This window comes from Biomphalaria glabrata, chromosome 2 (assembly GCF_947242115.1).
Source record: "Biomphalaria glabrata chromosome 2, xgBioGlab47.1, whole genome shotgun sequence".
Lineage (NCBI taxonomy): Eukaryota > Metazoa > Mollusca > Gastropoda > Planorbidae > Biomphalaria > Biomphalaria glabrata.
Window position 1 is genome coordinate 48,157,742 of NC_074712.1, and position 12,105 is coordinate 48,169,846.

A 12,105-nucleotide genomic window follows, 5' to 3' on the forward strand; every position below is an offset into this window, starting at 1 on the left:
TGTCGCTTTAGATAAATTGAAAGATTCTTTCTGCCTGATGACTTCATGACGTCAACCACAAGACAAGGAGAGAGGATGAGGCTAGGAATAAAACAAAAAAGAATGGGAAGCGCTCAGATGAGATACATACAAGGAAGGAAGGAAAGCCTGGACACACACATGTGGAAAACATTGACCTATTTTCAGGGCTGATACACTGTCCTCCTATAAAGCAAGCCGTATTTCAAAAAGTTTGCTTTGCATTGTGGACCTCTCCCAGCCTCCAAACAATGGCCAGATGTCTTGTGTTCGTGATTTTGTTTTCTAAAGGCTGGAGGCCGAGGAGGTAAACAAACAAAACAAAATATATTTTAAAAAAATACTTTAAAAAAAAAAAAGCTTAAAAAAGGGTAAGCACTGCACAATCACTGCCACATTTATCAATACTGCAAGGTTTATCTCCCTTATCCTGGTGAAAACTGGGATTTTTTAATTTCGGGACCTTTGAACGCCTCTGAGTCCACCCAGCTCTAATGGGTACCTGACATTAGTTGAGAAAGTAAAGGCGTTGGTCGTTGTACTGGCCACATGACACCCTCGTTGACCGTGGGCCACAGAAACAGATGACCTATACATCATCTGCCCTATAGTTCGCAAGGTGTGAAAGGGAAACTACTACTACTACATAATTGAAGATTGAAAAAGTTATTGGTCGAATAGCCCCGAGTGTTCGAGTTAAGAAAAAAATCTGTTCGGTTTCATGAACATTTTAAATTCGAATATTTTGGTCGAACACCGAATTAAGTTAAATAGTCGCTCGAGCTTCGAATAAAGAGCATAGATTAGAGTTTATTGTTCCCTCCCCCTCTCTCCGTTTCATACGTCTACATGTTAAAGTTTGTTGTTGTTGTTTTCATCAAGCTGCGGTTATGGTTTAGAAAGTGGGACCTGACACTTTCTGATGTGATCCAGAAGCTCTTCAATGTGTTTGTCAAAACCGTAAGTAAGAGCTTGAATATGAAATAATGACTTGTAGGTTTCCCACGTTTAAATGAGACTTGATTACATAGTTGCCCTAACACAAAACTCTTGCTGGACCATCGTGAGTCCAAATGGCATATCACATGACCAAGCTCATTGGAAATAGAACACAAATGTTCTTTTCCTTTCCAAATGTATGTGTTTCGTCAACACCAAGCTAAGCCCTCTCCTCCCCCTCTTGTGTTATTACCTCTACAAGTAAATAATTAAAGGCCATTCTAATAATGTCTTCAAGATTCAGTCTCATGGAGAATTGTCAGAAAAAAAATGAATGCGGGGGTGTGCCATCACAGCTAATGAATGTAAGAGACTGGCACCTGATTCACCCAAAAATAAAATAAAAAAACAGCACAGAGCACATAGATCTTCTAATTACAAAGTCCATTCTTTCCTAATAGATTTTTTGATCACCTGATTATGACCATTGTCTGGCCTCAATGTATGCCTTGATGTTTGTATCGCCTCTCTTGACTAGGAAATACACGTACACCTTCTATAGAGCGGACTGGTAAGGTCTAGTCCGGGAGATCGATGAAATGCTAATGTTTGAGAGAGATAGTAGACGAGGTTGGTTTTTTTTTGCACATTAATATACAGCTCGGGGAGAGTATTAACATGATTTAGTTTTGAGATGGCGTTAACCAAGCATTTAGTTGGGACGAATATCTCGCTGACCAGGCTGGACACGGGCATGTGCCAGTACCAATGAGCGTCACTTGTTTTCTGGTCACGACCCAAGCAGGGAAAGTATATATATATATATATATATATATATATATATATATATATATATATATATATATATATATATATATATATATATATATATATATATACACACTACATACAAAGGTGAATGTGACTGTTGATCTTCACTTGCATACATAATTGATAGGTCAGTATGTACCGGCATACGTAATTTTTGGAGTTGATAGATGTGAGTTTCGCCCTCTCTTTCTCTCCTTTATCCCAATGCTGCAAGCTTACCCGACAATTTTGTCAGTTTTTACAGAGCTTCTATTATTAAGAGTGCCAAACATGCAGATCAAGGCAATCTCATCAACATTAGGTGTTGTGTATTTATACTAAGTGTTATCTATAAACATTCGGTGTTTTGTATCGAATTTGATGTTGTTTATCAACATTATGTTCTGCGTATCAACGTCAGATGTCTTAATATATTGGTATGGTTATACACAATAAGTGTTGTGTATCAGCATAGAGTGCTATGATCGGGTATTGTGTATCAACATTGGTTGCTGTGCATCAACATCAGATGTTGTGTATCAACATCAGGTGTTGTTTTGTATAATGTTTTGGATGTTTCTTTTGATTTGAAGATAAGTTCATCCCAGACCAAACCTCCCTCAGGTCGACGGCGATGGCAGCGGACAGGGTTCGACCCCTGGACCATTGAGAAACCGAATGACCGTCCAAAAGCGCATAACGAACGATTATGCGGCCAGTTTCGTATCCCCATGACCAAAACAAGTCTAAAAAATGCACTTGTTGGTTGTTGTGCAACGCAAGTGACAAGTTCCAGAACCCCTGGCGGCCATGCTAAGAAGATCAGAGCCTAAAAGAAAGCTTAGCATGTATTTCAATTTGACCTGATTGATTTTAGAGTAAAAAAGTCGGCTGTTAAACATAGGATGACGATGTCTGACCAAGCGATCGATAGGTATATTTCATTTTAATTGTGGTTTATGGAAACATTAAATTGTCTGTTTTTCCATTAACATTTTATTGAAGTCTTGTGACGCACTACAAGTCGGAGGAAGAAACGAACACTGGGCGACCACTATTCGCTCAGCCATCTCGATGCAAGGCAGTGTTTAGAAGACTCCAATTAGGAAGTCGTGGTTCTAGTCTGAGAACACTGAACTTCAAGAAATGCTTCTCAGTAATGGTTCACTTTTCTTTTTGTCCTGGATAGTGGTGTCCATGTCCATCGGTTCTTTCACTTGCAACTAATTTAACTTTTCAAATAATTTCTGACCCATTCGCCCACCCCTATGTCACAAGTACCATAATAAAATGAAATGAAGTCATGAATGTCAAGAGTTTGTGTTTATGATCTTTTGAAAAGGATTTAGTAACGCATTCGTTGAGTGTCTAGCACTTATATACACATGCACACAAGCAACAAAAAAAAAAGGGTTGAAGACACTCAGTTTAAGAACCCTTGATTTACGTAGAAAGCTACGACCGCGTTAAGCGGGTCTCCTAACGGAGCAGAGGTAACACTATCCAGTCTGTAACCAGCTGTTACTGGGCTCAACCCGCAAAGTTAACACGCAGGAAAAGTCCAAGATTGAAAGCAAGGTGTAGATCTACATTGCGGTTGTTAATGACTTAACTAATCAGCAGCGACATTGAATTGGACACTATCATTGAGTGACACTATGAAATGAAGAAAGAACTGAGTCGACTTCTTCCAGACACATGAATGAGCATGTCTCCTCCCCCCCCCCCCAACACGGACTGACGTATAAAGGAACGAGACACACGACTTAAAGAAACCAAAGCCTCCATGTCGCCTATGAGGTAGGTCGGGGAGGGAATCTGACTTGAAGGGCGAGGCGCGCTACCATGGCAACGGCGCCCCCAAAAATGGTAACGGTGATGGCTGCGGGATACGTACTAACTAGTGACCAGCTTGAAGCCGGAACCAGAGCTGCGTCGTATTTAGCCCATTAAATGCACGGAACTCTAATTAACACAACTCTGTCCACGGGCAAAGGGAGAGGCGCAACTCGGGAGAGGAGAGGAGGGGGTGGGTGGGTGGAGGTAAAGGGTAATCAGGAAGGATGGACATAGACTTTTTGCCGCTATAATAATGCCGAGCTAGAGAGAACTAAAAAAAAAATGGGGGGAGGGGGAGGGTAGAGGAGGGTATAAAATATGAGACATGGGATTTTCAGTGGACTGAGGTATTGATTAGGTTTAGGCTGGAGCATCGGGTTACGTTCCATAGAATGTTTGCTCTGGTTGACAAGTTGTGAGCCATGTCATATTGCCGTTACAGTAGATGATGTAGGGAGCTGAAAAAGGGCTGGGGGAGTTCTGAAGCAAAGTGTCTTAACAGACAAACCTTGACACACTTTGCCACGCTCTGGGCTGACTTAGGGAATCTTGACAGCTCACTTAGCTTGTTGGAACTCGTGAAGGGATCACGGGGTCGAGCTTTAACAAAACCATTCAACGTGGGTGTTGCGGTGGAGCAAGGGATTCACACACGCGCTAACTGGTACGTCCATTCACACCCACGTGACCGCCATTTAAACATACACAAGTATCAACCTTACAACTTACTGCCAATGAAAACAAAGCTTAAATGTGCAGTTCTTTCCATTATGTACGCTTGCCTTTTATTTATAAATATTTTTCCATTCACATCTTGTGCTTGAGATTTTAGAACATGTGTCGTCCAGTTGATCCCGTGTTCAGAAAAAGAGTCCATGACACTATTAAAACCCACATCCTTCCACTACAACAAAGATAGACGAGTTGGCAAGAGACGAAGTTATAGGTTGACAGGGGGGGGGGGGGGCGCAACTGCCATCAAACTTTGACCAAACTTAGATCTACACATTTGTCATTTCAATTTCTGAACTAGTTTCTTATCAACATAAGCAGCTGGGGAGTGAATTGTCACTGGAGACAAACATAAGTAGCGCATGTTAACTTGGTGTAAGACATAAAGGAGGAAAATGTCTGACTCTCTACTACTGGCGTTTATCGAATTACAACTTTCTAGACATACAGCCAAAAAAGGTATTCTCATACTACTTGACTGGCATTTCACAATCAAGTTTAGGCTAGATTGTTCATGACACAATCAAGTTTGGGTTACATTGAAAGGCCCTGAGGAAAATGTCTGACTCTCTACTACTGACGTTTATCGAATTACAACTTTCTAGACATACAGCCAAAAAAGGTATTCTCATACTACTTGACTGGCATTTCACAATCAAGTTTAGGCTAGATTGTTCATGACACAATCAAGTTTGGGTTACATTGAAAGGCCCTTCATGACACAATCAAATTCGAGTTAGATTGTAAAGTCCTTCATGACATAATCAGGTTTGGGTTATATTGTAAGGTCCTTTATGGCACAATCAAGTTTGGGTTACATTGCACATTGCAAGGTCCTTCATGACACAATCAATTTCGAGTTAGATTGTAACGTCTTTGGTGACACATCATATTTGAGTTATAAGGTCCTTCATGACACAATCAAGTTTGGGTTATATTGTAAGGTCCTTCATGACACAATCAAGTTTGGGTTATATTGTAAGGTCCTTCATGACACAATCAATTTCGAGTTAGTTTGTAAAGTCCTTCATGACACAATCAATTTCGAGTTAGTTTGTAAAGTCCTTCATGACACAATCAATTTCGAGTTAGTTTGTAAAGTCCTTCATGACACAATCAATTTCGAGTTAGTTTGTAAAGTCCTTCATGACACAATCAATTTCGAGTTAGTTTGTAAAGTCCTTCATGACACAATCAATTTCGAGTTAGTTTGTAAAGTCCTTCATGACACAATCAATTTCGAGTTAGATTGTAACGTCTTTTATGACACAATCGTATTTGAGTTATAAGGTCTTTCATGAAACAATCAATTTTGAGTTTGATTGTAAGGTCTTTCATAACGAAATCAAAGTTTGAGTTACACTGTCAGGTCTTTCATAACATTACAAAGGTGCTTTTTATCTTCTTGTCCACTGATGTACGAGTGCATAGAACACTTGCCAAGCATTAAGTCTTTAAAACAGATACAAGAAGCGAATATTTTTTAGGTTCTATCGGAACGAGAAAAGAGAAACACCTTTGTTAGCATTTTAGTTTTGGATCAGAGAGTTTACTTGTTTCAACTGTTTCGGAGCGTTTATTTGTTTCAACTGTTTTGGAGAGTTTATTTGTTTCAACTGTTTCAGAGAGTTTATTTGTTTCAACTGTTTCAGAGAGTTTATTTGTTTCAACTGTTTCAGAGAGTTTATTTGTTTCAACTGTTTCTCAAAGAATAGTTCTGCCAAGTGAACAAAGATATTAAAACAAAATGAGGACTTTCTATTTCTTGATATTCCCATTATATTAACTTCTATTATGCATTCAGCAAGTTAATTATTGGTTCAAATAAGGAAATTTGTTTTTGTGTAACACAGTAGTGGCGGGAAGATTTATTTTCATTTGAATCATTTAACTAATAAACAGCATTATAATTGATCCAATTACCCCCCCCCCCCAAACACACACAAAAAAACAACAACAGAAGATTTCAAGGGGACAGTAATCTTGAAAAGATACTGGTCCGAATGTTCTAGGACTCAAAAGTTTGTGTTGGTGGGATAGTTGTTCACTAGTTATGACGAATAGGTGAGTGCCATTTGTATCTGGCTAGAAACATTAATCAGTCTACTAAGTACATTTTCTAATTTGACCAGTACATATATCTATCTATAAGTCAACCCAAGATATAAATTGTGTAGGCAGAATAGACAAGAGGAGAGTATAGGCCTCCATTCTAACTGCCGTATACAGCGAACAAACATCTGCGAAGCCACTGTTATGTCTAAAGGTTTAACCCAACTTGTAAAGCCTAACAAACGCTTGCAGGATAGAAGCCCTCTAATGCTGCACAGCTTACATACAGCTTATGTCCTAATCTGTCCCAGCAGCCCGCCAAAACATGGCTGCAATCATAGGGATGAAACATAGTTTCTTTTTTTTTTTGTTGTTAAATCACGTGCAGGAAAGTCAGTTGGCTCTTGTATCGTTTCAACAGTGACTGAAAATGAGGTTTGAAAAAACTGTGGCATGGACTTAAGCTGGAGTGCTCGTAAAACAAAACATTCAAAGAACATTTGGACGATTTGGGATAACAAGATTATGTTATTCTGTGTTGAAATAAACGAAATGTTATGAATAGGGAGAAATAAACTGAGTGTAAAGAAGCAAGATACATGTTGATTTCGTAGGGCTTTCATTTCTAACTAGTCATTAATCCTTTGGAGTCATTAATACTTTGAGGTCAAATCTTTGAGATATTTACGGATTCAGATTAGGGGGGAAAAAACATACACGGATCCTCACATTATTTAGATGGAAATGCAAATTTGGATCTTGTTCGTGTATACTAAGTTTCGATTGAGTGCTAAAGAGTCGTTGGCCCTAACGTATTGGTATATCACTTAGCACAGATACAAGTCAACTTTTGCAATAACTGATCACGAAACCAGTCCACTTTTTAATTCGCTAGACATAACAGGCCACCGGACCCCAGAGACCAGTCAACTTATAAATTCAACAGCCATATGGTTGTCAAATCTTAACTTCACCTTCCCAAAGGACCACACAGACATTTCTTAGGTGACCAGATGGACCAAAGTCTCCCTTAAAAAAAATGTACACTTGCGTGAGTTATGTAGAAGAACGCTGACCAATGAATGTGAGCGGTTGGACAAGAGGAGGTCAGTGCGTGCGAGCGTGCGATGCCGTCTGTCAGTGCTACTTCTTTCAAGACTGGTGGACCAGCGCGACTAAAACGCTACCCTAACAGGTCGGACGTCTACCATTACCATCTCGACAGTAGCGAGCTCTCTCCTAAAGCATTTTCCAATCTCTCCGGGGACGTTAGACTTGTGCTAATTATTGTCATGGGACGTTGATTGTTAAATAAGTATGGCCAACCCAAGACGTCTCACGGATACACGTATGCTGAAGAGTAACACGCAATAGCACAAAGACAAGCACGTGAAAACAAAAGTAGATCTCAAGAGTTTGTGAGGAAAACAGAAACACGAAAACGGTCTACATTTTGCCTTAGTCAAGACATAGGCCCACTTGATATAGTAAAAAGACGAAATCTTTTCAGGGCGTAATAATGTTTTAACGGTACCCACACCATCTTCTCTTGCTATATATATATATATATAATTGTGTCTATGTCTCTCTCTTTCTTTCTCTCTCTCTCTCTCTCTCTCTCTATATATATATATATATATATATATATATAATTCTAGAACAGCTTGGAGTTGTGGACGGTCGTTGACTTGTAGCACCAAGCTGCTGGTAGACACATAAACCGCCTTAGGCGTATTCTATTTTAACGTGTACAGTTTGAAATAACTTGATTAGTTTCTTTGTGACTTACAATATAGACACGATCAACTTGAGATCAAATGAAATAAATGTAGCAGACCTTATAAATAAGTTAAAATGGTATTTTGAACAACATCAAACTCACTAAAAAAAACGTCTTTTCAGTTTGGCCTTCTGGAGTCGTCAGTCCTACCTAAGACCGCTGACGACGATGCCGCGTTGCATCATTCACAACTAATCGCTAACCTCTTCCCACCGTCACCATAGAAACACACAGACTCCATAAGAAGGTGTGGCATGGAGATGAAAAGTTCAGAAAGATCTGTATGATTAGATTTGCTGAGGCAACCCAGGGACCTCCACAGGATATAACACCAGTGGGATGAATAGTCCTATTACTTTATATGTATATGTGTGTGTGTGTGTGTGTGACGTGTCCACAGAAATGCCTAGAGTGAAAATGTCCCACCTTGGTAGAAGACAATTTAACACCTTTGTCTGCTTTTTCAATAAAAAAAAAATCGATAGATACACACGAATGCACGCACAGCAACAAATATCATAACATAAGGCGTATCTAACAAAACGCTACAAAAGATTGACTCCACCAAACATGCGTACAGGAATTAGTCCAACGGTTCTCAAACGTGTTTCACATATGGCACCATTACTTAAAGAAATAAGTCAATTTTAAATACTCGCTTGGCTTGTTTCTCGTCATTCCCAGTGGAATAATAGATAGCAACCAATTCCTGTCATACGTAACAGAAGATGGTTGATGCTTTTAAATGGCTGAAAGGGACTAATCTTTCCCTACTTTCCTAACTCTTTCATTCCAAGTGGTTTAATTCTTTCACTCCTAAGTGACGATACCATCGTTGATTTGACCACATAAAATTTTTTTGTTTGTTTGATAAACATTAATTTGTGTTATATAAAAAGAGCACGCGTTCCCAATTAATTCTAAACCAAATAAAATATTTTTTTGATTCAAAAGGTTTGGAAGTTTTATCTTAACAGGGAAGTGAACTATAAATGAGCAAAATGAATAATTCCGTCGGAAAGTAATTAAGGAGAGAAAGGGTTAAGCCTAGAGAGTGCCACGTAATGTATGCATCAACGTCTCAAGGGATGTGTAAACAAGATGCTTACTTTCACATTAGTTTGGAGAGGCAAGGGGAATTTTACATTTAGTGCTAAAAATAGACAAAAAGTTTAAAATAGATTTCTTGTTCGCTCTTCAATGTTTAGGGTATATATATATATATATAGGAAGGAGGAGCTATGCATATAAATACTATAGATATACAAGGAAAGATAATAAACGGGTCAGATCAAAACAGTTTCAGTACCCCAGGCAACGCAGTGGAATTGGGTTGCCAGTTTCTGAAAATACCAAGGCCTATTATCCCCCCAATTCCATCGTTACAATGACATACACCTCATAGACTAAACCCAACATTTTTGCTTAAACATTTGATAAAAAAAAAAAAAACGCAGACATCTATAGAATTTGTAATCAATGAAAAGAAATGTAAGACAGTTTCGCTTCTGTGACCTCAGACTAGCATGGACTGAAGCCCTAAGACTAACGAGCAATCAATCAAATACAATATACCTCACCTACCAATGACGCTGTATTTAAATCGTGAATTAAAAGAATTCGACCTATTGATGTAACAGCTAATTTCTCATATCAAACTAGTTCAATTTTTAATGCAAAACAATGTCGCAAGACTATGCAGTGAATCTCAAGGTCACCTTGTCATACACCTTTTGAAGCCTTGGGTTAATTGATCGTCCACTAGTTCTATCTACAAGACAAAGTGACGAGCTATCGATCCCCATATTCCAGCTTACAAAAGTAAATCCCATTGGCTTTCTGTTGTGAACAATTTCTCTACGGGAAACCATTTTAATGAGCTAATGGACAAGTTTGTTTTTTTCTCAAAGCTGCTAACATCGTCCAACAAGAAGATTCTATTCAACGTATTTTCTAAAGACATACGGAAGAAGAGGACATTCAGTCCAAGGGTCATTTGACACAATCCAGAATTGGGGGGGGGGGAGGGGAGAGGCGGATAAGGAGAGAATATTTACAGTTAAAAATTTCAATAGAAATAAAATTTTCTTTTGAAAAGAAGATTTTTTTTTATTTATTTCTATTACCTCTTTTTTTTTTCATCCCCTCAGACGCAATTTGTAGATGACAGCACAGAAGAATAAGAAGAACATATATATAACATGAAGTGGGGCTGGCCGTGAAGGCTGTCAACAAGCTCAACACTCCAGCGATTCTTGACATGATGTCCACAACTGAAGGGACAAACAAAAAGCAATACAGGACGCATTCTACTTTCTACATTTCGCATATGCCTTCATGGTAAATCTGTCATCGATTGTGTTGGATGCTCGTGAAAGGAAGGTTTCACAACAGCAGGGCACTCATTAGCTTTACAACAAAGAATCAATAGCCTGTTATTGCACTTCAAACATGGGGACGGACAATCGTTAATATGTTACTCGCAAATTCCATCGCTTCATAAATCCAATTTGCTTGTGTTTTTCTAACAGAGAGTAAGTTCAGATGTCACTGAACCACCAGAGCTCAACTCTACTTTCACAAGCTTAGTTCTATTTCCACAACAGGCTTAGCGGCAAACAGAGACTAGGACGTCAAGTTAGGCGATACAATAAACACCCTAGTCATGACGTTCTCTTGCTATGGTAGGGTGTGTGGGGAAAGTGAAGCTAGCCAGACTTGGAGCATAAAGCACATGCTTAAGAAACAATGAGGACGCATTCTTTCAACCCGTGACTGTAATAAGATAGAGACTACTTACATCTGAGTCTGGACCATTGTCAGCACCCGGACAGATGAAGGACACGAATTCATGGCAACGCTTGTGTACAACTAAACTGCAAACTGTGGAGAGAATCAGAAAAGGAAGTGAATAGATACAGAATAAGTACAGAAAGACAAAAAGCCGAACGAAACATGTATACAAAGAAACGTTTATTAATTTGGTCAGAGAAAAATATATAAATATTTAAAAAATAATTAATAAATAAAGCTAACCTAATGGTAAGAACGTCACATTTACGACTATATATCCTAGTAATGTAGAATTTATTCTCCTTTTTCGATATCAAACTAAATAAATAATTACCAATAATGATAATAATAAGGCTTGTCTTCGAGTCCGAAGATTAATGAGAAATGCAGATTTCCCGTGGCTACGCAGCCCCAGCTGCAACCTACATATTTTGCCACATCCAGCGCAGGCATAGGGTAGTTAGTTAAGATTTTTTTTCGCCATCTACGTCTGTCCTCGGCAGCGGATTTTCTTTTGTCTCAAATGTGTACCCGCGGCCTTTTGTAAGTGACCTCCAGATCTCTCGTTCTGAAGCCGCCAGCAACCAGGTGCTCTCTTCTATGTCAGTTAAAGCAAGTTGGCGCCTAAGCTGGTCTTTAAAGTGTTTCATTGGAACGCCTCTGTTACGTCGACCACCTTTCAGCTCTCCAAAAAAGACTGCTTTTGGCATACGTTCGCCCCCCATACGGGATATGTGCCCTGCCCAGCGTAACTGTCGGGCTATAAGAAGTCCCCCTATACTGTCTAAACCGGCGATCGCAAGGACATCGCTGTTTGAAGTGCGATCTTGCCACCGTATGTCCATGATGAAGCGCAAGCATCTTTGGTGAAAGCGTTCAAGTAGTCTCAGTTGCTTTCTGTATAATACTATGTCTCAGATCCATATAGAAGGGTTGAGAGAAACACTACTCGGTAGACACCGATTTTGTAGGTATACCAATTTTCCGATAATTAATTGAATAATTAGTTGATTTTTTAATGGATTCGTGTTTGTTAGGTATAATAAATAATTTTGTAATGTTTCAACTTGATTCGAGAAAGAGTGTGGGAAAAATAATTTGTTCAAAATGTGTGACAGAGAGAAAGACAGACAGAGTTGATA

At 39.0% G+C, this 12,105-nt stretch overlaps 1 protein-coding gene across 2 annotated transcripts in view; it reads right to left on the bottom strand.

Annotated features, from left to right (window-relative positions):
- The window catches only part of LOC106063800 (calcium-dependent protein kinase C), a 108,685-nt gene that overhangs the window by 62,137 nt on the left and 34,443 nt on the right, over window positions 1–12,105 (bottom strand). For both annotated transcript variants that reach the window (XM_056021019.1, XM_056021017.1), the window contains exon 3: window positions 10,971–11,053. In XM_056021019.1, coding sequence (XP_055876994.1) covers window positions 10,971–11,053 — 83 coding nt within the window. The remainder of the gene's footprint in view (window positions 1–10,970; window positions 11,054–12,105) is intronic.